The sequence below is a fragment of the Lampetra fluviatilis genome, chromosome 40 (genome assembly GCF_964198595.1).
Source record: "Lampetra fluviatilis chromosome 40, kcLamFluv1.1, whole genome shotgun sequence".
Lineage (NCBI taxonomy): Eukaryota > Metazoa > Chordata > Hyperoartia > Petromyzontiformes > Petromyzontidae > Lampetra > Lampetra fluviatilis.
The window spans coordinates 5,133,067-5,160,830 of record NC_136314.1 but is presented as its reverse complement, the minus strand read 5'-3'; the positions used below and the strand labels follow the sequence as shown (position 1 = coordinate 5,160,830).

General features: G+C 54.4%; 3 protein-coding genes across 4 annotated transcripts; 1 reads left to right on the top strand and 2 right to left on the bottom strand.

Moving 5' to 3' along the window:
* Window positions 1-219: 219 nt before the first annotated feature.
* Window positions 220-5,210, top strand: LOC144946282 (pinopsin-like). The gene is made up of 6 exons (XM_078875172.1): window positions 220-700; window positions 1,416-1,608; window positions 2,312-2,553; window positions 2,756-2,839; window positions 3,572-3,817; window positions 4,942-5,210. Exons 1-6 carry the CDS (start codon window positions 557-559, stop codon window positions 5,086-5,088), a joined length of 1,056 nt encoding a protein of 351 aa, XP_078731298.1. The 5' UTR covers window positions 220-556; the 3' UTR covers window positions 5,089-5,210.
* Window positions 5,211-6,006: 796 nt separating this feature from the next.
* LOC144946251 (uncharacterized) lies at window positions 6,007-12,954 on the bottom strand. The gene is made up of 9 exons (XM_078875144.1): window positions 12,888-12,954; window positions 9,287-9,387; window positions 8,749-8,831; window positions 8,416-8,477; window positions 7,948-8,027; window positions 7,312-7,491; window positions 6,767-6,896; window positions 6,150-6,417; window positions 6,007-6,014 (listed from the first exon to the last, which is right to left on the bottom strand). The coding sequence occupies exons 1-9, from the start codon at window positions 12,927-12,929 to the stop codon at window positions 6,007-6,009; spliced, it is 954 nt and encodes a 317-aa protein (XP_078731270.1). The 5' UTR covers window positions 12,930-12,954.
* Window positions 12,955-15,373: 2,419 nt separating this feature from the next.
* On the bottom strand, window positions 15,374-26,311 carry ATRIP (ATR interacting protein). Of its 2 annotated transcripts, XM_078874924.1 has the most exons (13): window positions 26,136-26,311; window positions 25,288-25,804; window positions 24,444-24,635; window positions 23,984-24,117; window positions 22,616-22,689; window positions 22,037-22,123; window positions 21,594-21,666; window positions 20,339-21,091; window positions 19,666-19,811; window positions 18,884-18,981; window positions 17,076-17,156; window positions 16,556-16,853; window positions 15,374-16,116 (listed from the first exon to the last, which is right to left on the bottom strand). In XM_078874924.1, the coding sequence occupies exons 2-13, from the start codon at window positions 25,684-25,686 to the stop codon at window positions 16,034-16,036; spliced, it is 2,418 nt and encodes an 805-aa protein (XP_078731050.1). In that variant the 5' UTR covers window positions 25,687-25,804; window positions 26,136-26,311; the 3' UTR covers window positions 15,374-16,033. The 2 variants fall into 2 exon arrangements, with proteins under 2 accessions (XP_078731050.1, XP_078731051.1); XM_078874925.1 differs by lacking the exon at window positions 26,136-26,311 and having other exon boundaries at window positions 25,263-25,320.
* Window positions 26,312-27,764: the final 1,453 nt, after the last annotated feature.

Below are 27,764 nucleotides of genomic sequence, written 5' to 3'. Positions count from 1 at the left end.
TTGCTAGGGCGACGGTTGAGCTGGGCAGGGGTCAGCAACCTGTGGCTCCCAAGCCGCATGCGGCTCTTGAAGGACTGTTTCGTGACGTCATGTTTGTATGTATGCATTGCGGCTCTTGAAATAAGAGTTTTGTGCCGAATTCATGTCTCTTACTATTTTGGTTGTCGACTCCTGAGTTGGGTTGAGCTAGGGTTGAGCTAAGGTTGGGGTTGAGCTAGGGTTGAGCTAGGGTTGGGTTGAGCTAGGGTTGAGCTAGGGTTGAGCTAAGGTTGGGTTGAGCTAGGGTTGAGCTAGGGTTGAGCTAGGGTTGGGTTGAGCTAGGGTTGAGCTAGGGTTGAGTTGAGCTAGGGTTGAGCTAGGGTTGAGTTGAGCTAGGGTTGAGTTGAGCTAGGGTTGAGTGGAGCTAGGGTTGAGCTAGGGTTGGGTGGAGCTAGGGTTGAGCTAGGATTGGGGTTGTGATAGGGTGTGGGTAGCATGAGAGGCTTCATTGCAAGAGCCCATCCAGAGACACGAAACTCGCGGCCTCCTCCTCCTCGTCCCCTTCCCAGTGAGGACCATGCAGGAGCAGAGCAGCAGCACGGCGGTGGCGGTGCCCGGCGCGGTGACGCCAGGCCCCACCATCTTCCCCCCCGCCGGCTACAGCTTCCTGGCGGCAATCATGTTCCTCGACGCCAGCCTCTCCATTGTCAACAATACGCTGGTGGGGCTGGCGCGATGATGAGGGGGAGGGTGCGGTGAGGGGTGGTGAGGGGTGGCGAGCAGGTAGTGAGCAGGTGGCGAGGGCGTGGTTGTGGTGATGGGGACCCAGTAAACGTGCAACATTGGGCCAACGTTGGCATTTGGTTGGAACCGTTGGCCCAAAATTCCATGTTCACTGGGGAGGAGGTGATGGTGACCGTAAGGAGGTCGTGATGATGATGAAGACGTGGTGATGGTGGTGAACAGGCAGTGGTGATAATGTGGATGTCGCAGTGGTGATGAAGATGAGGTCATGGTGTAGTGGTGATGAAAATGAGGTCATGGTGATGGTGTAGTGGTGAGGAAGATGAGGTCGTGGTGATGGTGAGGACGTGGTGATGATGGTGAACAGGCGGTGGTGGTGATGTAGATGTCGCAGTGGTGATGAAGATGAGGTCATGGTGATGGTGTAGTGGTGAGGAAGATGAGTGCGTGGTGATGGTGAGGACGTGGTGATGATGGTGAACAGGCGGTGGTGGTGATGTAGATGTCGCAGTGGTGATGAAGATGAGGTCATGGTGATGGTGTAGTGGTGAGGAAGATAAGTGCGTGGTGATGGTGAGGTCGTGGTGGCGTGGAGAGGTGTCAGTGATGGTGAACAGGCGACGGTGGTGGTGGTGAGGAGGCGACGGTGGTGGTGATGGTGAGTGAGAAGGTCGTGGCGACGGCGTTTTCAGGTGATCGTGATCACCTGCCGCTACCCGTCCCTGCGGAGCCCGCTGAACGCGCTCATCCTCAGCATGTGCGTGTCGGATCTGCTCATGTCTCTGTGCGGCACCACCATCGCCATGGTCTCCAACTTCCATGGCTCCCTGCGCCACATCGGCCACGCCGGCTGCGTCTTTCAGGGATTCTCGGTCAACTACTTCGGTGAGACCGGCCGGGGGGGGGGGGGGGGAGGGCAGTGTAATAGAAGACTGGGGTCACAGGGGGGTTCGGCAGAGAGGTGCAGGAGTCAATGCGAAAGAAGTTCAACATACAGACATTACACACAAGGGGGATGAGGGCACCAGGAGGTTCTGTTCCAGACAGAAGCAGGAAGTGACCTTTTCCAGTCCTCTGCCCAATGCCAGGTCCGTGGCTCCACCACCTTGCCCGCCCCATCTGGAGGTTTCCTCTTCGCCCTTCTCTCGTTCCGCCTCTCGGCCTCGTTCCCGACATCCCCGAGGCTTGCAGAACTTTCCGCATCGAGGTCCCAGCTCTGAGAAGAACGCGGCCAAACCACGTCGTTCGGCAACCACAATTCTCACGTCCTGAACCTGCTCCACGGCTTACTCGTTTCTATCTCTCTCCATCCAACTGGCAGTCTCCATTCGGGACCCACAACTCACGTGGATCGACTGCAGTCCAAGAGTCCAAAGTTTCTGAAATCATAACACGGGGGTTTCCCACCTTCACGAGGCAGGATGTGGTGACGCCCAATATTTTTAAATGGTGCTGAGTGATCAGCTGCCCGTGGTGGACACCGCTGCTGGTGAATGCTGGCAGCATTGCTGGCAGCATTCACCAGCTCAAGTTCTACCGAGCAACCCCCGTGGCTCCTGCGCTACTTCCCCGTGTCTCCCTCCCCCAGGCTGCGTGTCCCTCTGGTCTCTCACTCTGCTGGCCTACGAGCGGCGCCTGGTGGTGACCCACGGCTGTTCGATGAGGGGCGGGTGGCCCCGTGCCCGCCGAGGCCTGGCCTTCATCTGGACCTTCTGCCTCGTGTGGGCCGTGGCGCCGCTGCTCGGATGGAGCGCCTACGGGCCCGAGGGCGTTCAGACGTCCTGCTCCATTGCCTGGGAGCGGCGCTCACTCAGCAACTACACGTACCTGGTGCGTGGGGGAAGACATGTGAGGAAGCGTGGGGGGGGGGGGGGGAAGTGGGAAGAGTGGGTGGGGGCAGCGGGGGGGGGGGGGTGCTTCGGGAAAGTAGAACATGGTGAAAGCACAGGTGTAGTAATGGGGAAGCAGTGGGGACGCACAGGTGGAGTATTGGGGAAGTAGTAAAGTAGTACCCACCCGTGTGTATTCTCAGGTTTCGTACTTCCTGGCATGCTTCGTGATCCCGGTCTCCATCATCGTCTTCTCATACGGAAACGTGCTCTGCTCCTTGCACACGGTAATCCCCCCCTCCCTCTTCCCAAGGACCCCAACACAGCCCCCCCCCTCACACCACACCTCCACCACGGTTAACATCCAATGCGGCAACTGCCGAATGGGAGGAGCTATAGTCGGGCGTGGTGGCGTCCTACGCCTGTGATCCGTCAACCCTTTTGAAAAACCTTCCCCCCCTCCCCCCGCCAAATGTCATCCCGATTGTGCTCGCGGTGTCGATATGGAGAGCTCATCGGGACCTCTAGCAGAGCAGCGAGACGCGCTGCGTCCCAGCGCTGCATCCCAGCGCTGCAACCCAGCGCTGCGTCCCAGCCTCCCGTGGTCCTTCGGCCACTGTGTGGGCCACGCCGCCTCCGTGAGCAGTGGCCCATGGAACTGTTCCAGCATTTGACCCGCTGACAGGACTTGAAGGTCTACCACTGCTCCCCTGGTCCAGAGAGGTTGGGAACCAACGTTTCTATAGAACGCAGGTGGACATCACAGAGCTACGTCTTTCAAAAATCTCTGGTGCAAATGGTTGTGATGGTAAAACTCTCTCACCTGCCCTGCATATGGAACTTTTTTTGGTAAAACTGAGTGCGGAACCAAATTGAATGTGCCGCAATTGTGTTTTTGTGCAGTCATTGATGACCGAGCTTGGGTCAGAGGGAGGTGACTCCCAGACCTTGCTCCCCCCCGCACCCTCCCCCCCTCCCCTGTTTAAAGCCCCCACCCTCCTCTGCCGTGTCCCCGCCAGTTGAACAAGAAGATTAAGCGCGTGGGCGGCCACCCAGACCCGCGGGAGGAGATGCGCGCCGCGGTGATGGTGCTGGCCATGGTGGGCGCGTTCATGGCGTGCTGGTTGCCCTACACGGTGCTGGCGCTCTGTGTGGTGCTCTCACCGGGCACGCAGATCCCCCCGCTGGTGGCAACGCTGCCCATGTACTTCGCCAAAACGAGCCCCATCTACAACCCCATCATCTACTTCTTCCTCAACCGCCAAGTGAGCCCTGCATCAAACCACACAAAGTCGTGTATTTTGTTCAACCGGGTGGGAACTCAAGAGAAACCTGGGTAGTGCCTTTGGTATTGGAGCTGTTGCATCACGGAGGGTGCCATAAAGAACCAAGGTGACGCCGAGTTTCACAGACACGGTTGGCAGTGGTTTCGCAGTTGGGGGGGGGGCAATGTTGTTTGTGTGTTCTCCCAATTATAATATTACTGCACTTAATTTTTTCGGAATAGGCAAATTTGGACCATTCTATTTTATTCCTGTGTATGGTAATATCCATAATAAAGGTTTGTTGGGTTAGATCGCGTAAAATATAAATGTGTCGTTCAACTCGCCGCCACCCGACACAGCCAATTAGTGAGGTTTGTCACGTAAACAGAAGGTGCCAATTCGTTACTAGTACACAGCATTTACAAATCCACATTTACAATCCGAGTACTCCAACACACCGTGACGCTGTACTAGTAACGAATTGGCACGTTCTGTTTAGCGACAAACTTTAATAGTTGGCTGTGTCGGGTGGCGGCGGGTTTAACGACACATTTATATATTTACGCGATCGAACCCAACAAAACCTCTATTATGGATATTGGTCGTGCAAGCCGACTACGTGTATGGCAATATGTTCAGCAGATTGTTGCCAACGTCGGGGTCTGCTGTCTACGACGAGAGGGCTTCAGGAGCGAGGGCTCGTGTCGTTTTGCTAACCCTGCCTGTTGGGACGTTATTAATTCGAATCGAGATGTTTTGACCGTGACGCTGGCATATGAGGCCTGCTCATTTTAAAACACCACGTGATCTTGAAAGTCCACTGTGAGCCAGACGGTTAGCGTCCCCGCAGTATCGACGAGGGCGTTGCGGTGCCATCGGCCCCCAAGAGGCTCGTCGGCGTTTAACAATCACCAGACTACCCAGGGTCGCCACTGCCCCTCAAGAGGCTCATCTGCCTTCAGGTGCAGTCACTCCCAGACCAGGGCTCCCGCACCTCGACACCAGAGCTCCGTTTAGCCATCGCTCTCAGCAACGCCAGCTCGCGATATCTGAACGCCCACCCCCCCCCCCCACCATTTCACCCGCGGGGTGCTCACTGCGGTGGTCCCTTCGTCTCTGCGCAGTTCCGCGCCTGCGCCGTGGAGTTTGTGACGTGCGGCGCCGTGAAGCTCAACGAGCCCAAGGACGAAAGTGCCTCACCGCCGCCTGCCGACACGGCCGAGCTGCCGGGCCCAACGCCCCCGCGGCACAACCAGGTCAGCCCGGCCTGAGGCTGTCGACCCCCGGGCGGCAACGGGTTAGAGATAGAGGAGTTAGACCTCCGAAGGATTTGGACCGCAGGGTCAGAATGCTCTCCGATACGACACCACACATTCCACTCACTGAGGACCGAATAGGCCAGATTAGTGAACATCTGTAGAAAACCAGTTACACCCAGTGCACAAATACTACACTGGGCGTGGGCGGTGATCGCTCAGGGTAGATACTTGAAGGTCGGATATAAGACGTTGTACTGTATATGATTTAACCTCCCCTCCATCAAGTATGTCGTTACATTATACATCGCTTCTGACCCTGGGGTACAAATGCCACTAGTCAAAATACTCTCTCTGTCACCGGCGGCAGCAGCAGCACTTTGACAGCCGTAGTAAGAGTGCAGTAGAGGCTGAGCACCATGCACATACAAACACACACACATACAAACACGCACACAGACAGGCGCCTTCATGTTCACGCACAGATTTATTAGTGAGCGGCAGCGAGGACGGTACCAATACGGCACGGGGAAAGTGGCGGCTCCCTCCCGGTGTGAGAGGAAGGGGCGACTCACAGCGCGGCCCCCTCAGCCAGCGTGGTCACCCAGGAGTTGGAGTCGCGCTTTATCTTCTCAAACTCTGGGGGACGGGGGCGGAAGTGGGGGGACGGCGTGAGTGGTCGTAGCACCAGGAGACAATAAACGCACCCCTGCAGACAGCGCTGTGCGTCACTGCTGCGTGTGTTTCACGGATTGTGCGTCATTTAGAGTGTCGCCATTGCATGTCACTCGCTTGTCTCTCGCGTGTGTCGACGAGTGCGCCACTGCCGCGCGTGCCGCTGTCTTACCCGCGCTGTGCTCCGTGCGCCGAGCCCTCCGTGTGTCGTGCATGGAGTGGATCTCGCGGCACTCGGACAATATCCGCGCTTGCGCGTCAGCCGCCTGCTCCACCGCCATCAACACCATCAACATCATCAGCCACGGCACCAATATCAACATCATCGCCACCAGTGCCACCATTGGCCACCGCTACGGCCGGCACCATTGGGAGCCCAAGCTGCAATAGACGATTGGTGCCAGCGCTCCTCCTCACCTGCGCCAGCGAGCCCAGGTGCGCGTGCAGCTCGTCCAGCAGGGGGCCCAGGCGGGAGGGCACGGCGGGGGGCGAGCGGCCGCAGACCGGCGGCGCCGGCAGGCGGAGCTCGCCCTCGCTCAGCGAGCAGAAGTCGGCGGCGAGACGCTGACAGTCGCGCAGGGCGAGGGACAAGGCCTGCAGGGTGGCCTCCTGTGTCGCCCCCTCCTGGGCCCCAGGAGGCACGGTGTGCGATGGTGCAGCTTGCCTGGCCTGCACAAGGGAACAATGACAAAGATCCCCCGTTTAGCATTTACACAGACAGCGGGGGCAAGTGTTGTTAGCGAGCACCTATGAAGGCCGGCGTAGCGCACGAGGGTGGCTAGAACCCACCCTACCGCCTTTGTCTCCCTCGTCGCTTTATTTACACACCACACCGGGTACTCATTTGAGACCGAGTTGACCTAGGGGAGGCCCAGGATCGGTTTATATATTCTTCACCAATGTTGGTCTTCGCCGATGTTGGAATCAGACTCGAGTCACTGTGTTTGTAGCACAGTGCGCTCACCACTAACGCGCAGCCACAGGCACATGCACACATCTCCGTGCACCCACACGGCACCTGCAGCTGCTGCTGCAGCTGTCGTTGCAGCTGCGTCAGTGCCCGCGTCTCATCCTCCCGCTCCTGCTGCAGGGCGTCTCTCCGCTGCTGCAGGTCCTGCAGCTGCTCCTCCTCTTCATCTTGCTGCTGCCTGCGGAAGAAGTCCACACACTACATTGAAGTCCACGTTGCATTTGCGATGACGCGGCCCAGCAGTAGCACGTTCGCCGCTTGTCGCAGAGGCCTACGGTTCGAATCCAGCGGCGGCCGCTCTGGTTATTACTAAGAGTTGACGTTAAAGATCCCGTGACGCCATTCACAAGAGTAGGCCGCTGTGTGCTGGCATCACGGTTAAAATTTGAAGAATCGCACCACAAATCACTCAATATGTTGCAACTATCGCCCCCCCGTACTGCGATAACTTGGCGGGACCCTCCTACAGATGAGTTATGAGTCAGTGGCGGCTGTTCTGGGTAAACAAGAGCAAGAATAATAACATGATTGTGGTATTGTACTATGCGAGACCGTGGTGGTGGTGAAGTCACTGCGACTGGTGCGACGCTCACTGCAGCGTGCCGAGTGTGGTGCCGCCACCGCCACCACGATGCTCCAGCAAGGGGGGCAGCCCCAGTGTCATCGGGCGCCCAGTCGCCAGCTCCCCCAGCAGCTGCCCGGTGCTCAGCTCCGCCGTGAACCAGCATGACGCCAGTACGTGGCTCTGCAGGGCAGAGTCCTCGCCCGTGGCCCTGCAACGACGTGGGGAGGAGGAGAGCATGGAGAGGGGCAGGATGATTAAGGGAGGTGGAGGAGGACACGGAGATGAGGATGGCACGGGGAGGAGCAGGACATGGGCAGGACAGAGGGGGGAGGGGGGATTAAGAAGATACCGGGGAACACATCTTAATCAGACACAAAACATTTAGGAGCGACAGGTACAGAGACAAGTGGATACACAAGTAGGGAAAGACAAAGCAAGGGAATGCCACAAGGAGAGACACACAGGGAGACACGGGGAGAGAGACACACAGGGAGACACGGGGAGAGAGACACACAGGGAGACACGGATAGAGACACGGGGAGAGAGACACACAGGGAGACACGGATAGAGACACGGGGAGAGAGACACACAGGGAGACACGGATAGAGACACGGGGAGAGAGACACACAGGGAGACACGGAGAGAGACATAGGAAGGAACACACCTCTCTGCGCGATCCTTGCTGTGGATGAGCTGCAGCAGTCGCCTGTAGAATTCCTGCTGCCGAGATACATCAGCTGTGCCCTGGAATTAGAGAGCACACACTTTACACAAATATCACCCGTATAGCCTTCACAGGCATTTGGGGCAAGTGCCGTTAACGAGCATCTATGAAGGCCGGCACGACGCACGAGGGGGTGCTGATGTTTACACACAGCACCAGGTATTCATTAAGGCTGAGTTGACCTAGAGGCCCAGGACTGGTTCAGATATTCGTTACCGATGTTGGCCGTGAGTGGGGATCGAACTCGGGTAACTGGATTCATAGTACATTGCTCTATCCATACTGTGTGCGGTGCAGTGCGGTGTGTGTGTGTGCGGTGTAGTGTGGTGTGTGTAGTGTAGTGCGGTGTGTGTGTGGTTTAGTGTGGTGTGTGTAGTGTAGTGCGGTGTGCGCCGGATGGGTTCTCACCGAGACGCTCTCCACGTCGTCACCGGCACAAAGTCCCAAGAGCTCGCCGAACCCGGCCAGCTCTGAGACGCGGCAGAGCAAGCCGATGGTTACCACCAAACAAAACAACACCGAGATCAGCAGCTAACATGGCCTCTGCTTGGCGAGGCCGTTGAGGCTGGGGAGGTAATGTTGGTGAGGATGGAGTAGTGAAAGTGGTGAGGGCTATAAAGATAATGGTGGAGTGGTGAGATGACGTAGTGAGTGCTCAGCATGGTGAAATGGAGTGGTAAGGATGGGGTGATGAGGATGGGGTGGTGAAGGGAAGTTCGATGCCCTCAGGGCTCCACTCACGCCGGAGTCTGGGGTCAGAGGTCGGCGTGGAGGGGACAGCAATGGGTAGCAGATCAATCTTCTCCCGGAACTTTCTGTGAATCCTGGGTTTGGGGTCAGGAGTCACAAGTGCAGAAATCATGGGATCAGAGGTCAACGCCAACAAACTCGTCTACTCGGCCTCAGGCTTCACCTATAACCATAATCCTCACCACTCCATCCTCACCAACCCCAGCACTGACCAGCATGCTTAGCATGGCAGATGCGACATCGCCCCCTGAAGCCACGTGACTGCTGGGTCAGTGGTGAGGATGGAGTGTGGAGTGGTGAGGATGGAGTGGTGAGGTGGGTGAGGATGGAGGAGTGAGGATGAAGTGAATGGCAGATACGACATCACCTCCTTAAGCCACATGATGTGGTCAGTGGTGAGGATGAAGTGGATGGAGTTATGATGATGGTGTGAATGGAGTGGTGAGGATGGAGTGGTGAGGTGGGTGAGGATGGTGTGAATGGAGTGGTGAAGATGGAGGTGGTGAGGATGGTAGCCTCACGGTTTCACCTGCAGAACAAGAACTGCAAGAGGCGGGTGCGGATTTCGCTGGGAGTGAAGAGCAGAGACTCATCCCCGTCCCAGCCCTGTAGCAGCGGGCAGTCAAGGGCCTGGGGGACACGGGGAGACACACGGAGATGGAGACAAGGGCATATGGGAAAGACAGACACTGGGACATGGAGGCACACACGTGGAGACGGGGACGTGGGGACAAGGGGCCTCTGAAATTAAATTTCTCTGAATCTGAACCTGGTAAACCTGGTAAGAATAAAAAAAAATATCTTATATATTTTAGGTGATTTGTTTACCTTTCCTATACTCCGATTTAAAGCTTTCGTGACTGCAGGGATTCATCTTCTTGGTTCTTTCGGTAAAGTCACGTAGAAGGGAAGTAATAAAATAATAAAAATAAAACATAATAAAGTAAAATAATTCTCACGACGTTTCGGCTACAATGCAAGCAGCCGTCTTCAGGTGAAGAATGAGACACTGCCAAGCTAGGAGCTTATATATAAGCTGAGTTGGAGGTGGAAAAAGAAGAGAGCCTTAACAAAAGATATGCACATTCTTTTGTTAAGGCTCTCTTCTTTTTCCACCTCCAACTCAGCTTATATATAAGCTCCTAGCTTGGCAGTGTCTCATTCTTCACCTGAAGACGGCTGCTTGCGTTGTAGCCGAAACGTCGTGAGCATTATTTTACTTTATTATGTTTTATTTTTATTATTTTATTACTTCCCTTCTACGTGACTTTACCGAAAGAACCAAGAAGATTTCCTATACTCCTATCGTGTTTTTGTATTGTTGTTGTAACGTTCTGACCAGCCCCTACTGGACATCTGTGAATAATAGCGTTATAGCTTCGACATCATGGGACCTCCTTTGCCAGTACCAAAATATGAGATTAGGTTTTTTACCATTTTTTCTGACAACAAAAAACACCTTTAACAAGGAATCATGTCTTCATTAACCACAATACTTGTGGTCAGAATGCAAACAAAAACATACTCTGATAATATATGCATTGTCTTTGAAACTGATTGGTCCACACCAGAGACAGCTTTCTTTTGAGCCTCGTCTCAAACAGTGTTAGCTGTCCCTTCACACTCACAACTGATACCCCTGTCATTACCTCCCGTAGCCATCAGTCCCTTCACACTCACAACTGACTCCCCTGTCATTACCCCCCATAGCCACCAGTCCCTTCACTCTCACAACTGACTCCCCTGTCATTGCCTCCCGTAGCCACCAGTCCCTTCACTCTCACAACTGACTCCCCTGTCATTACCTCCCGTAGCCACCAGTCCCTTCACACTCACAACTCATACCCCTGTCATTACCTCCCGTAGCCACCAGTCCCTTCACTCTCACAACTGACTCCCCTGTCATTACCCCCCATAGCCACCAGTCCCTTCACTCTCACAACTGACTCCCCTGTCATTACCTCCCGTAGCCATCAGTCCCTTCACACTCACAACTGACTCCCCTGTCATTACCCCCCATAGCCACCAGTCCCTTCACACTCACAACTCATACCCCTGTCATTACCTCCCGTAGCCACCAGTCCCTTCACTCTCACAACTGACTCCCCTGTCATTACCTCCCATAGCCACCAGTCCCTTCACTCTCACAACTGACTCCCCTGTCATTACCTCCCGTAGCCACCAGTCCAATCACACCGCATGCAGGCTATATTTTCATTACATTTGTACGTGTTCGGGTGATTTCTTTACCTTGATTTTAAGCTTTCCTGACTGCACGAATCAATACTCTTTGGTTCTTTCGATCGCAACACAAGCGACCGTCTCACCTGAAGACGGTCGCTTGCGTTGCGATCGAAACGTCGCGATCTATTATCATTCTAGCTACGTGACTTTACCGAAAGAACCAAAGAGTATGATTCGTCTGCCTTTGTACTTGGCACGACTACCAAATTGTATTTTTGTTGTTGTAATGTTCTTACCCGCCCCGACTAGATAATTGATTCCTCCTCCTGCAGTCTAAATAAAGATTCAGATTCTACTTCACAAACCTCGGCTGTCCACCCCCCCCCCCCCATTCTGTTGTAGAAATTCACGGTTCGATTTCGGCGGCTGCCCCGGTTAATACTGCGGTGAATGGCAGCGGACGTTAAACGATCCCCTGGGGCCACTCTCAGGAGAGTTGGGACGTCGTGCGCAGAGTCCAGGTTTGCCAAACTCGCAAATAAACCCGCAAGAATGGTTCTAATGATTCTAATGATTCTAATGGGGATGACGCAGCAGCAGCAGCAGCGAGTGTCGCCCTCCCCGCCTCACGCCGACCCCTGCCGGGCCCAAGGTGGCGCTCGCTAATGACTCAAAACCCACTCCTGTGTCAGTGCCCTACCTCGTTACAGACCAATTTAGACCTTATTGGTCACCCCGTGCCCTTATACATCTCAACGTGCATCCTACAAAGTGCCATCGCAAGGGAGAAACACAAACAAATAGACACAGACATTGATGTTGTTGTTGCCCGCATGAAACGGCTGTACGCGGTATAGACCTGGAAACTCAACTCCCTGCACAAGAGTGACCCGTGCGGGTGGACGCGGTTTGGCCACCCCGGGGCCTCCTGCGCGCTCCACCCGGGCAGACAAAACAACCCCGAGCCACCCCCCATCTCTCGTGCCCCCCTCCACCCCGTGCCCCCCCCACCCCGTACCCCCTCTCTCGTGCCCCCCCACCCCGTGCCCCCCACCCCGTGCCCCATCTCTCGTGCCCCCCCACCCCGTGCCCCCTCTATCGTGCCCCCCTCCACCCCGTGCCCCCCCCTACCCCGTACCCCCACTCTCGTGCCCCCCACCCCGTGCCCCCACTCTCGTGCCCCCCCACCCCGTGCCCCCACTCTCGTGCCCCCCCCACCCCGTGCCCCCTCTCTCGTGCCCCCTCTCTCGTGCCCCCCCACCCCGTGCCCCCTCTCTCGTGCCCCCCCCCCCACCCCGTGCCCCCCCCACCCCGTACCCCCTCTCTCGTTCCCCCCACCCCGTGCCCCCCTCTCTCGTGCCCCCCTCCACCCCGTACCCCCTCTCTCGTGCCCCCCTCCACCCCGTGCCCCCCCCCACCCCGTGCCCCCACCCCGCCTCTCTCGTGCCCCCCCCACCCCGCCTCTCTCGTGCCCCCCCCACCCCCCCCACCCCGCCTCTCTCGTGCCCCCCCCACCCCGCCTCTCTCGTGCCCCCCCCCCACCCCGCCTCTCTCGTGCCCCCCCCCCACCCCGCCTCTCTCGTGCCCCCCCCCCACCCCGCCTCTCTCGTGCCCCCCCCCCACCCCGCCTCTCTCGTGCCCCCCCCCCCACCCCGCCTCTCTCGTGCCCCCCCCCCACCCCGCCTCTCTCGTGCCCCCCCCCACCCCGCCTCTCTCGTGCCCCCCCCCACCCCGCCTCTCTCGTGCCCCCCCCCCACCCCGCCTCTCTCGTGCCCCCCCCCCCACCCCGCCTCTCTCGTGCCCCCCCCCACCCCGCCTCTCTCGTGCCCCCCCCCACCCCGCCTCTCTCGTGCCCCCCCCCACCCCGCCTCTCTCGTGCCCCCCCCACCCCGCCTCTCTCGTGCCCCCCCCACCCCGCCTCTCTCGTGCCCCCCACCCCCCCGTACCTCGATCTCGTCTCGTATCGCGCCTCCCACCTCCCCCTCCATGGCGCCGCTGCCGCCTCTGCGAGCGGCGCGCGCGTCGCTCAAATAAACGCGGGAAAGTCGCGGTGCGTGGAGGAGTCGACATGCAGAGCGGCTTTCCTCTGCCCCTCGCCTTCGTTGCCCTGCCAACGCGGACTGTTGTATTTCAACCCAAACCCCGCGGTGCCGTGTCAGACAACCCCCACACTGAGTGGCTGCACTCCCCACTGCAGTTATTTTTTCTCTTTTGCAGCGCGCGGTGCAGCGGTAACACATTTAGCGCGGTGCATGCTCGCGTCGGCGGCCAGCTACGCGGCGACGTCATTTTTTAGAATTGAAATCCGATGACGTAACCGCACGGGCGCCGTCATTCAACTGGGTGACGTCACCACGCCGGGGTCCTGCCAGCTGGATGGCGTCACTACACCAGGTGCTGTCAATAGACTCGATGACGTCACCACCTCTTGTCATCAACAGCCATGGTCATATTCTTAGGTTGTTTCGGTAAAGTCACGTAGGTAAAACATTAAATTAATAAAAGTAAAATAAAAATCACGACGTTTCGGAGGCAACACAAGCTTCCGTCTTCAGGTGGAACCGTCACAGCCACGACAGCTGTATCAAGTAAATGAGAGATTACAAGAGCTACCACTCCGTATATATAATGGTTGGAGAGGGGAAGGGCCAAGTACGGCACACTTTTTATTAATATGGTAAGGTAAGGCTTAAGACTAAGAATAGACTGCATAACAAAGGCTGAGCCTTTGTTATGGAGAGGTACAGTTTGTGACTAAGCCTGGCCTACATAACAATAGTGTGAAAAAAGAAAACAACTAAACATGGTAAAACAACTACACTATGGGAACCTCATTTGCCAGTAAAAATATGATAATTGGTTCTTTACCCTTCTATCTGGCAACAAAACTGACACCTTTTTACAAGGAGTCATGTTTGCATAGACCGCAATACCTGCAGTCATAATACAAACAAAAGAACATAACTCTGATAATGTGCACTGTCCTTGAAGTTGATTGGTCCACACCCGAGACAGCTTTCCTTAGAGCCTAGTCTCATATGGGTTGGACCAGATGACGCCAAAAGGCGCACAACTTGAAGTTGATTGGTCCACACCCGAGACAGCTTTCCTTAGAGCCTAGTCTCATATGGGTTGGACCAGATGACGCCAAAAGGCGCCTTTTGGCGTCATCTGGTCCAACCCATATGAGACTAGGCTCTAAGGAAAGCTGTCTCGGGTGTGGACCAATCAACTTCAAGGACAGTGCACATTATCAGAGTTATGTTCTTTTGTTTGTATTATGACTGCAGGTATTGCGGTCTATGCAAACATGACTCCTTGTAAAAAGGTGTCAGTTTTGTTGCCAGATAGAAGGGTAAAGAACCAATTATCATGGTAAAACAAGCCTGGCTGTCTATCAATAACCTATAATAGTTGTCTGTCAAATAAGATGGACCAAATAAGTGTAGCTAAATCTTTTTTGCATGGTTAATCACATCTTTCCAATGATTACTCAGTTTGTAACCATCATCACGGTTGAAATTATGTCTGTGTTTCAGAGGTGGGACAAAGTCATTGTTATGCAAGTCACAAGTAAGTCTCAAGTCTTTGCTCTCGAGTCCCGAGTCAAGTCGAGTCAAAGATGAGGCAAGTCCAAGTCGAGTCTGAAGTCATCAAAATCATGACTCGAGTCTGACTCGAGTCCAAGTCGCATGACTCGAGTCCACACCTCTGCTGTGTTTGTATATTTGTATGGCTTCGTGTACAAACCTTTGATGGTAGCCAGGAGGTTAGCCATGGTCACTCCACTGCTGGATCAAGGACTCGAGCCGTCAGCGTCCTTCACAAGCTGCCCAGCGACCTTAAAAAAATCGCTCCATCTCCACAGCGGAGGAGGGCCTCTGAGGCCTTCCCTCACTTGACTGACAATTCGTCAGTTACGTGCTTTGGCAAAGGGCCATTGCCTGAAACGTTGCCTATTGTATATCTTTCCTATTTGAGGGAGCGTTATTGACGAACATCTTTAGTTGTATTCGTTTAACACGTCGTCTTTCGCGACAAATATCCATAATAAAGGTTTTTGGGGGTAGATCGGGTAAGTAATGTCGTTAAACCCGCCACAGCCATTGGGAAGGTTTGCCACGTAAACAAGACGTGCCGATTAGCTCGGCACAGCGACGTGTTGGAGAGTAAACCCACACGTACAATTCTAGTTCGATGTTTCCCGGGCGATTACAACCAGCTTCATCAGGCGATTAGCCAGAATTGTGAAGAAGTCTTCCTATTTTGGTCTCAAGTAGAGTAAAGGTGATGTCATCACCGAGTTTTGCTGTGCTTGGGGACGGCTGCCTGAAGCTTCTGCAAAACAATATCGCGACTTTGCTCCGGGTCAACATTTCCTGGCTAATGTTTGACTCATGATATGATCAAAAAAGGGTACAGAGCTACTCGAGCCCAGCAGCACCGCCTGAGAACTTTTATTTCAACTCAACTCCACAATGGGCGCGCTGTGAAACACACGACGAGGTGGTCGCCCTCTTTCTCAAGCGTGGCGCGCGCACAAACAGACCGAGCCCGCGCTCGCTCCCACTCGACCGGTCGCGTCGCAAAGTGAATCTGATCACGTCACCGCTACAGGTGATGCCGCTCAATCCCATGACATTGTTTCGAGTGCTTGACGGTAAACCCCATGACATAACTGCTTCAAACGGTAAGTCCATGACGTGACCGTCACAACGTTGTCACTTTTTTCAATGACATCATTGCGACAGGTGCCGGCAATCGGTTCAATGTCACAGCTCTACGTGCTCCTCGTACACGCGATGACTTCGCCACTTTACGCATCGTCAAATGCTACGTCGCAGCATTAAAAGCTGGCAATTAACCAAAATACATCATTGCCGAACGTTTCCTTGTAAGCGTAAACAGAAAGACGCCGACACTTCACGTGTTCAGGTTGGCGCAATGACATCGCTGCTTAACGAGCCATCGGTCCACTCGCTACGGCACCGCTGCCTCCCGCTTTGGAGCTATTTTATGACCTGTGACCCAGGTGACATCGATGCAAGGCGGGGGGGGGGGCGGGGGGCGTGACGCTCGTGGGTCCAGGAGGTCATGTGACCTCCATGTCGTCCACGTGGCTGTGCTGCTCGCTGGCCGCGTGAGGATTAAAGCAGAGTCCTTCCAGGGCGGCCTCTGCGGGTCGACGAGAGACGGGGTCACGCACATGACTAGAGCCGCGATATCTGTTCGGTAATCAACCACTACCAATTATCAGCTCCATTACTCGATTAATTGCAGAACACAAAAATTACTGTTTTCACAGTTGCCACTGGACAGGTGGTGATGGTTGGGTATAATGAACGCCATTGGCATCACCTGCTGCATCACGCTAGGAGTGGTTTGTAAGGCGTTTCCCGCCTTCGGAGAGTAAAATATGGAGGCAACCGACCTTTTAAAAGGGCCCCAAGTGATCGACCACAAAACAAATAATAACGTAGTCGTTTGATCGATTTAATTCGGTAATCAGCTGAGGTAGAGTGATGATTTACTGGAAGGACAAAGTTTTTATCCTAAAGTCATAACAGAACTTTGTGAAATTCCTCCCTGACCCCTGACCTGTGTGAGACCTCACCATCAGCAGGCCCGTAGTCGGGCAGCAGACTCTGCAGGAGGAGGCCGCTCCGCAGGCTGCGGGTGGCCTCCACGAATGGGTGAGCCGCGTCTTGCAGGAGGCTCCAGAACCGCCCGTCATCGGGGCCGGCCGACAGCGCGCAGAGGGCCCACACGAGCTCGCGCATCACCCGGCCCGTCCGGCGCTCCTTGCAACCGGGCATCGGCGCTACCCAGCGAGTCGCGCCGTCCACGTAGCACGTGGGCTCCCGCACCGAGAGCCAGGCGCGGTGCAGCGAAAGCGCCAGCGCCTTCGCCACCTGCACCACCGCCACCACAAAACACCACCGCGACGGCACGCGGAGGATCACGGCGCCATATCTTGCGGGGCGGCGCGGCACGGGCGTGCCCTGCGGCATCACGCTCGTGAGCCGTGCGTGCGTCGGCAACGTATCTGCGTTTGCGTGAAGTCGTGTTTGTACTTGTGACGAGTTGTGTTTGTGCTGCGTGACGTTTGCGCCGAGTCACACTACTGCCGTCACCTCGTGCGAGCAGGAGCAGGGGGAGGCGAGGAGCTGCGGCACCAGCCCCGCCTCTGCCATGGCACCCACCACCCGTGCCAGCTGTACCCATGTGCACAGCCATGTACACACACACAAAGATATATATATACAAGACAAAGACCCTCCGTACAATAGCCTTAACAGATTTCTATGGTAAGTGCTGTTAGCGAGCACTTATGAAGGACGGCACGGTACACGCCTAGCTGCCAGTGGCAATGTTTACACTTTGCACCAGGTACTCATTTGCGGCTGAATCGATCTCGGTCAAGCCCAGAGCTAGTTCAGATAATTACCACTGATGTTGGTGGCCGTGGGCGGGAATTGAACTCGGATTGCTGGGTTCATAGCACAGCATGCTAACTACTGCACTACCGCTATGCATGCACACACAACAATGTAGGTGCACACACTGAGGCACATTCCAATAAAAACCACCATTCTTAAGCACCAGGGTTCTTGTGCCAGGCTAGAAGCACTTTCAGGCTGTCACGTAAAGTGTGGAACGTTCACTGGCAGGTGATCACAGAACAGACCCAGGTGTTATGAGTTAATGCGTATAAATGCCCGACAGATGCACCACCTGCACTCCCCACTGTGCCGACTCTCTTGGTTTTTGCTGCCCAGCACTCTGCTTATTATGGTATGCGTCGTTCCTCTGCAGCTGCCGCCAACTGCTCGACAAAATCTTTCATGCACCCTTTCTGTTGGTACTTGTCATAAAATAGTGCATTCATCTCCCAATCCCCCTGTTATCGTACTAGCTCAGCTCTTTACAGCAAGTGCCACACTTGGGCATACTGTGATTGATCATGTGGGCTCCATGACCCCGCCAACTCAACTTTGTCTACCAGAGCCCAGTCATAGAACGATGTCTAGATCATTAAAGGCACGATGAGCACCTCGCACAATCCAGTCTGGTTAAACCCAAGATGGACTGAAGGGAGGTAATTTTCCAACTGGTGTAGGCGTCCTTGTCAAGGGGCGTATTTTGCTCATTCATAAAGCAGAGAGGGGATGAATGTGGCTTCGGAGACCCAGAGCTCCATGTGGAGCAACAGGCCAGCCAGGCAGCTTCCAGACAGCGTGATGTAACCAATGAAAAGATAATGCTAGACAAAACGATTCGAAGTTCTCTGCTGCCAAACCACACGCACGCACAAGCATCCAAGTATGCACACATGCATATACACGCAAGCACATGCACACTCGGGAACACACACACGCACACTCACAAACGCACCCACACAGATGGAGCCGTGCACACACAAATGACAAAGACGGCACGTACATGCAAGCACAACAAAGAAGCAGATTCCCCTATTGCTTTGACAGGCTTTTGGGGCGGTACTATTAGTGTGCACCTATGGAGGCCAACACAGCACATGAGGAAATGGTATGTCTAGTACCACGCTCGGCCACCTTTGTCTCCCCAGGACTGGTTCAAATATTCGTCACCGATGTCGATCGTGCCCTGGCATCGAATTCGGGTTGCCGGGTTGGCAGCACAGTGTGCTAACCACTTCGTGTAAGCAACAACAACAGCTACCATTCGCACCTAATTGGCAGTGACATCACCACAGCGCTTGTTCTAGGCTAAGTACACTTTGAGGCCACGCGAGGTGTCGAAGGCTTGGTGCCAGGAGGTCACGGGGATAGATCCAGGTGTTATGGGTTGACTGAGACGACTGGCAGAACTGCACGTAGGCGCGCACACACAGCACTAAAGACGCGAGCCCTCTCTCTCTGCATGTGCGTGCGTGCCCACAGGGTGGCGCCGGCTGCCTCACCTGTAGCTGGAGATGGAGCCAGGCGTCGGGGTGAGGCTCGGAGCCCCGGGGACCCCGATCACACACGTACGTGCACACGTGCAGCAGCGTGCAGTGGTCTTCGGAAACGCACACGCATGCGCGCGCACATACATGCACACAAACAAGCATAAATGCATGGATGCACCCTCACGCACATGTGCACACAAGCACACAATAACAAAAATAACCCTGTAAAGCCTTGAACAGACTGTTGGGGCAAGTGCTGTTCGCGAGCACCTGTGAAGGCCAGCATAGCACACGACGGGGTGGGTGGCAAACACCGTGGCCAGCCACCTTTGTCTCCTCAGTGCTGATGTTTACACACTGCACCAGATACTGATTTGAGGCTGAATTGACCTAGATGAGGCCCAGGAGTGGTTAGAAATATTTGCCGTTATATGTCGTGAGTAGGATCGAAATCGGGTTGCAGGGAATCCTAATGCAATGTGCTAACCACTACACTACCGCTTCCCAATCTGCAATACACACCACGCACACAAATTCACACACTCGTACACCTCACACACTCTGCAGGGAGAGAACATACAAACTGCAACACGGAAAGGCGCCCAAGTCGGGAATGGAACCCAGGCCATCTTTGCTGCGCTACACAAGCGTTACCACTTTCAGGCCACTGCATACACCAGGAGGGTGAATGCCATTTTCTATCGCCTCCACGTTGCCGCTTCACTGACGACATCACGGCCCATACCTCCACGACTCCGTGGCCCTGTGACCCAACGACTCCAGCGAGCTCTCACCTGACCCGCAGCCAAGAAGGGAGAGGGCGCGGGGCTGGCAGCACACCGCGGTGAGGATCCGTGTGACCTGCAGCACCGTGTTGGGAGGAGTTTTCACGGTGACGCAGCGCGCCAGCCGCCCGCTCCCCTCCAGCGCCAGCAGCAGGCTGCACCATCACACGGCAACATTACAATCACGGCATCATCGCAGTCACATCACCATGCAGCTAAACATTATGATGATATGGCCATCATCTTGGCAACATCACAGAAACATTACCAGCGTCATGGCAACATCATAATCATGGCAATATCAGCCTATCCCGGCAATTCCATCATGGCATTACTCCCTTCAAAGAATTATCACCGTCACAGTATACCTGTGATCAGTTATAACTGCAAGTTCCAGCAGCACTGTTACAATTTCAATTACGTTTCTCTTGAAATTATTTACAAACTGCACATTTAGAGTAATTGACTCAAGACTATTTCAGCTGGTAAGGGCCATTGGAACTCCATAACAGACCCCAGGTCTGCCTGACAGCAGCACTGCCATCACAGCAACATGTCATCGTTCCCATCACAGCACCATCTGCATCACAGCCCTGGTGCCATCTCCTCATTATTAGGGAAGTGGGTTGTTCGCGGTTGTGGTTCAGGGAAAGTGTGTGCGGTTAGGACCCTGTGGCGTCACCTCTCCGTGAGGTTGCCGTGGCGATTCTCTGCCAGCTGAGCCAGCACCCGCAGGACGGTGCAGACGATCGTCTCCCGCTGCCCTCGCCCGGGGCCCCCCAGCAGCCCCGCCCCCCCTCCCCTGCTCCGTACAGCCCCCGTTCGCTCCAAGCCATCGCCACACGGCTTCAGCACCTGCACCAGCCTCTTCAGCAGGGGGTGAGGTGCGCCTGGCTCCCCCACGATATTTCCCAAGGCCCCCTTCCCCAGAACCGGGCCCCCTTCCGTCTCGGGTTCCTGAGGCAATGACGACAACTCCTTGGCGATGGGGGCGGGCGCGCCGGCGAGGAGGGCAAGGAGCGTCTTCAGCGCCGCCTCCGCCTCCTCCTCCAGCACCAACGCGTCCACCGCCGCAGCCGCTGCTGCCTCGGCGTCCGTTTCCATAGCAACCACGGCCGGCTCCTCGCCAGGCCTGGATCGGGAGGTGAATCGGGCCAAGGCCGCATCGGCGTAGCGGCCCAGCCGCAGCTCGATGAGCGGCAGGAAGTGCGACAATGTTTCGGCCTCACGACCCACGATGCCCCACTCCAACAGGTCTCCCTCAATGCGACGCGGGCCGGTCGGTCCCGAGGTCCGAGATCTGCTGAGTGGACTGGGAGGGCCGGTGGGGTGCAGCAGCCGGGACAGGCCGTTCAGGGAGAGCACCATAGCGGAGCGGACATCGCCGGGGTTGTCATGACCAGCGGCATCGGCAGAGACCGCACCTCCTCCTCTCCTGTCGTAAAAAAGGGTGGTGGTGAGAGGTTACACAAGCTATGTCGTGTACGTGCGTTTATGTCTGCGTGTGTAAATGAACGCATTCATTTATCTGCGTGTGTAAATGAACACATTAATTTGTATGCATGTGCGAGTGTGCGCCTGGATGTAAATGTCTGTGTGGGTGTATGCCTGGCCTACCACAAGCGCCGTGGTGACATCACCGCCACTTAGTAGCAAATGGCAGCTGTTGTTACGTATGTGTATGCATACACATACACGCACACTTGTGGGGAGCGGTAGTGTAGCGGTTTTCGCATTGTGCTACGGATCCGACAACCCGAGTTCGATTTCCAATCATGTTGCGATGTATAAACGTCAACACTTGGGAGACAAAGGCGGCTGGGGCATAGTGCTGGCCACCCATCCCCTTGTGTACCGTGCCGGCCTTCATAGGCACTCGCTAACAGCACTTGCCCCAACAGTCTTTTAAGGCAATAAGGCGGCTCTCTTTGTCTCACCTAGCAGCCGAGCTCACAGGCAGATGGGCACACACACCAGGCACGCGGAGAAGCTTATCCACCAGCAGCGCACCTGCACATACAAATACAAGCAGGGTTCCAGCCAGAACTGGGGTCAATAATAATTACAATTACAGCTGCAATGTCAACTGAAACTACAATAACATTGTTGGTACAAGTCATTATAAATGGCGGCACTGGATCCCAATACCGTGTTTTGTTCCGGCAGTATTAAAACACTGTATTCCGGCACTACGTACCATTCTGTAATTGTGTTTTTAGCGCTACATTTCAGCACTGGGTCATCGTAGTCTGTTACCGTACTGTTCCAGGACTGCGTATTTTTATGGTACTCTGTTCTGCTGTAGCAATGTTCCATTTGTGTTCTGTTCCGACCCTGTTAAATGTGGCACGTGGAATGCGGTCAGATGACGAAGGCTCACCCTGGCTCCATTGGCGCTTGATCACCCACGTGCCGCGCCCATCCTCCGAAGCCTGCGATTTCCCACAATCTTTGATCTGCTTCTTCTCTGCACACACAAATAAAAATACAAGATTCCCCCCATATATCCTGAACAGACTGTTGGAGATAATGCTCTTAGTGAGCACCTGTGAAGGCCAGAACAGCTCACGAGAGGGTGGTGTGGCTGAGCACCATGCCCGGCCGCCTTTGTCTCCCGAGTGGTAATCGTTACGCATCACACTAGGTACTCATTCAAGGTTGAGCTGTTTTAGGGGAGGCTAAGGACCAGTTCATATTTTTGTCACTGATGTTGGCTGCAGGTGGGAATTTAACTTTGGCCGCCGGATCACGAGCATACACGCACATGCAAGCTCCATGGCCGTGAGTGGCACTGCTTGCAAAACTGGATGGATTGTGTTTAAAGCAGCGGAGATTGTGCTGGTGATGGTGCTGGCGACAGCAGCGTAAAGAAGGGATCACACGGGGGGGTGGGTGGGACGATGGGGGGTGGGGATGTGGTGTACACAGTCAGCGGAGGGGAGCATATAGGGAGACAAACCCTCTGCTGCATCCGCCCGAGTGCCACGGTCAAGCGAGGAGTCTGCGCGAGGCGACGATGTGCCCACTCGTGGACTAAAGAAAAACAGAAATACACAGCGCACAGACTCGGCGATATTAGTGTAAAACACACACACACACATGGCAGAGACACGCTCGAGCAACACAACAACACACAGCACATATACACACTGCAGAAACATAACAATACAGTAGACAGCCACAAAAAGTAACAACAGAAAACAGTTGAGTCTCACACCAAGCAACGACAGCAGTACACACTCTCTGTACAGCAAGGCCGTGATTATGTGTGTCTGTTCAAAATGTTTAGCGTACTTCCCGACATGCAACAAAGTTGAAATTTGCCATGTGGGTACTTTCCAGACTGTACACCATGCACAAATTATAACAAATACATTTTTTTTTGGGGGGGGGAGCTCAATAATGCATAATTGTTTGCACGGCAAGTCAGCTGTGAAGTTAAATCTGTCATGTGACCCGCGCATGTGGAAGCGTAACGCATTGTAGTGTAGTGGTTAGTGCGCTGCGCTATGAACCCGGCGACCCGAGTTCGATCCCCCGCTCACGGCCACCACCGGTGACGATTATTTTAACCGCTCCTGGGCCTCCCCTAGGTCAACTGGTGTGGTGTGTGAATATCGCCTCTGGGGAGACAATATTCAAATATGCTCAAAATGTCCCCCCCAATATATTGCTCTAAAAAATATTTTAAAAAATAATTGCGATTGCTATGTAAATAAAAACAACAATTTGCTAAACCTTGGCCACAATATCTGAACTTGTCTTCATATAACAATGCATATATTTCTGTTTATATGATTGTGGTTATGGTTGTACTTTATGAATCCCTAATCTCCGCCATTACATACAATGAAACAAGAAAAGGTAAAAAAGAACAGAGCAATGTAATACAATACACTATTAGACATTATTGTAAAAAATAAAGAAAAAGTCCATCCCATGTGTTAGTGAATTTTTTTAATATTTTAGGCAGGAAATTCGCTTTCAAATTTAGATTTTTTTTTGGGGGGGGGACCCCAGACCCCCTGGAAGATTTGGTCCCCCCCAATGTTGACTCCATGGCTACGGCCTTGCTGTACAGCAAGACAACTACGCACCAGAGTTGGGTGTCAAATATAATTACAATCACGGTTCTGGAGAGGACCAGGTGTCAGGCTACAGAGGAGGGGGAAGGTAGAGAGGAGGGGACTTATTTTAATTCCTTGCACAAGTGCTCATGCCAACCGCACGTTACCACCGACTAGAACAATATAACACACAGCAAAAACTATCTCACGCAAGCACGGACGCACACAAACAGTCCCACATGCCTCGCGACGCCACTCACCTGCCAGCGGTGAGGCCAGAGCCACCCCAGGGGGAACGCGGGCTCCGTGTGCCCCGCTCCAGCACGTACAGGCGGTTCTGCAGCGACTTCGTCTCGGCGTCTTTGAACTGCAACTGAGACTTCAGGCCCTCCACCTACACAGACAACATCGCCGGGGCATGGAAACGGCTATGATTAGGGCTCTTGCGTGAGGTTAGCATAAGGGCTATGAACAAGGCTAAAGGTGGAGCAGAGGTACAGCTGGTGTTAGCCTTCGGGTTAATGTAAGGGGCAGAGTTAGTGACAATCTTTAAGAGTCAGGGTTATTCTAAGTGGCACAATTTTGGTGTCAAGGTCAGCGTTAGTGTCAGTGTGTCAGCTCGTGTCAAGTGTGGGGTGTATGTTAGTATCAGCACGTGGGTTCCCGCTGCGGCAGTGTCTGCATCTGTTCCGTCGTCCTTGTGTCATCGCCATGGCTCACCTGCTTGTGGAGGTGGAGGTCCCGCTCACGCTGGTCCCGCTCACGCTGGCCCGTGGCGAGGGTGGCGTCCCTTTCGTGTCTCAGTCGCTCGCCGCGTTGCTCTTCCTGGGCGGCCTGCACCGCTTGCAGGGACTCGCGGAGTATCCGTACCTCTCCCTCGCGCATGTACAACTCCTCCTGCAGTCGTGCGCACTGCCGCATGCACGCAATCAACAGGGAGTGCAAAGGCCAGTGTTAATTTAGTCAGCATTTTCTATTTTACTTCTTAAGTTTTCACAATGCTCTATAGCTTTCTTGTGTGTATATATATTTCTCCCAGATGTGTTTTAAATTGTTCAGTTTTCAGAGAAGCGACCGGCACGTAATAATATTTTGTTTTATATTGTGTCGATCATGCAAATTGCATCTCACAATCACTGAGGAACCACAGATAAGCTGGAAGGCAGTCAGTCGATAAGCCAACGCCAATAATTGCCCAAGCTCTTAAGTTCTATATATATTAAGATGTTTTGAGTCAATTCATTATTATACGTGGAGCTTAACGATTACGCCAAACAACACGTGGTACAACCAGAAAAGACACGAGCCATTTTTTGTCATAGTCTCGTCGACCACAACCTGTGGAACATTAGTCAAGGATTTGGTCAGTAAAGGTGGATTCAATTAGTCTCGTCGACTAAAGCGGTTAATGTTTATGGTGTTTCCCCAAGGGGGGGGGGGGGGGAGACATTGATATAACAGTATTAGTACCCTGGAGTTAAAACTAAGAATTGTAAGGAGGCCAATATACAGAACGACCTCACACCAATTGAAACCTACCCCCGTGGGTGACCGCGTCTCTCACCTTGTCCCTCCATGACCGTCCCTCCTGTCTCAGAGCCTCCACCTCCATGGGCCCTTGACCTTCCGAGGGGGCATCGGCCGCGGCCACCACCGCCGCAGGCCGCGGCCCAGGGACCGGTAGGGCCCAGGGCCCAGGACCCTGCGAGCCGCGTGTTGGCCCAGCGACGATCGGGCTCTGCAGCCGAGGGAACGTCGCCGCGACCCGCGGTGGCTCTGGCTGCTGGTTTGGCGCCTGAGAGTCCAACAGATTCAGCTGCTCGAAGTCGGAGTCGGACAAGTTCAAGTCGTCCGGGAAGGGGTCGGTGGCCGTGGGGCCGCACGGCCGCTTGACGGGGGGGGGGCCCTCCTCCCGCGACGCGGGGGGCTCATCGCCCCGAACCCTCGCGAAAGTCCCCCTCATGGCGCCAGGAGACGGGGGTCCCCCCTCGAGGTCCCCGCGAGGTCCCCGCGAGGTCTCCGGTGAGGGAGCCTGAGCCGGGTCCCAGCTCACAGCTCCCGGGTGTCGGATCACTCGTGACCTGCCGCACACGAGAGCAGCGCGAACTTCATTGAGCGACGGTTCGCGTCGGTGTCGACTCAGGCCGACGGTGTCCACTTGAGGCCGCAAGTCTCGAGTCGAGACAGGGGGGGCCGGGGGGGGGCCGGGGGGGGGGGACGGGGGGGCCGGGGGGGGGCAGAGGGGGGGGGCCGGGGGGGGGCAGAGGGGGGGGCCGGGGGGGCAACGCCGCCTCAAGCACTCGGGGGGGGGGGGGTCTGGGGCGGAGCGTGAAGGGGCTGGTGACGGGGGGGGGGGCTGGTGACGGGGGGGCTGGGGACGGGGGGGGGCTGGTGACGGGGGGGGGCATCTACCTGGTTGAGAGCGAGCAGGGGGTGAACTTCGCTCCTCCACCGGCCGCTCCACTCACCCCTCACTCGCCCCACGACTCACCACGCCGCTCACCCCTCACTAACTCCACCACTCACTCACTCACCACTCACTCCTCACTCACTCCACCACTCCACCCCTCACTCCACCACTCACCCCTCACTCCTCACTCACCATTCAAACCCAGCAGGCCGCGGCTCGCCTGCGATTGGCGGCGGGCTGGTCACGCGGTCTGAGGGAACGCGCCTCATTGGACAGAAAACTCAGCAAAACATGTAAACCAAAGAAACTTGAGCGCGCACTCAAACAACTCAAAATCTGACCTCTACAACGAATCAGAAACTTGTGATTTTGTGTTCTAAAACACAAGGGGGTTAACTGCACCGTGTGTACCTGACAAACAACACAAACCCAAGAAACAGCAGTAACAAGAGTAATTCAATAAACTGGTTAAATTAAAGACTATAGCTTTCACAGTTAATATTGACGTTTTGGGTTAGGCCACTTCATGGTCTGACCAACATCCGAAAATCATCATCAGCGTCGTTGTGGAGAATAAAAATAGCATAAACAAGCAGACTATCGCTTCTTCCATATATATATTATTATGTGCCTTCGCTAACACAAACAAAAATATTGTACACAACCCATGCAGCATTGATTCAGGACCAGCAAAACTTCTGGACCGGTTTCAATCTGTTGTGTTTTTTTAATGACCCTCCACCACCCGACACGGCCAAACATGAAAATGTCACGTGGTCTACAAAGATTTTAATAAATGCCTAATTAGTTTTAGCTCACACCTGCTAATTTGAAGAACAATTCTCATACCTTACCAGTGCCCTACCTTATTACTGACCAATTCAGACTTTATTGGTTACCCCGTGTCCTTACACATCTGAACGTTTATCCTACAAAGTCAGTTTCAATGCTCTTGTTATTTGATTTGGTTTTGGTATTCAATGCCCTGTTGATTTGTGCTTCATTGTAACCGTTAATTTGCAGCGCTTCTTTAACATGTTGAATTTCACTTCTCAGACTGTCACCATCTGACACTTTCTCTGCTCGATGAATGAGCGTCTTGATAAGAGCAGATTTCTGTCAGCTTCCACTTCCCTGGTGAACTGGATGGATGGGTTTTGCGAGTTGAGATGATTTAGAAATGCGTTCAGTGTATCTTTGCCATGTGGCCAGACCACCAATGTGTCATCCACATATCTAAACCACACCATCACCACGCACAGAAATCTGCTCTTATGAAGACGCTCATTCATCGAGCAAATAAATACATTTATATATTTACGCGATCTAACTCAAAAAGCCTACTTGTTCAACTTATTCGTCACCCCGTGCCCTTACACATCTGAACGTTTATCCTACAAAGTCCCATCACAAGGGAGAAACACAAACAAATAGACACAAACATTGTTTCCCGTATTGAAACGGCTGTACGTCGTATGGACCTGAAAACTAGATTTCCCTGTACAAGAATACGGGGTAAATCGTGTGGGTTGACAGCTATGGATTCTCAGTGTGACGATTAAAATAATCATGAAGAAACCACATAGACCCAAACAACTCATGAAATGGCAATTTCAAGCCTGTCCGTAAAC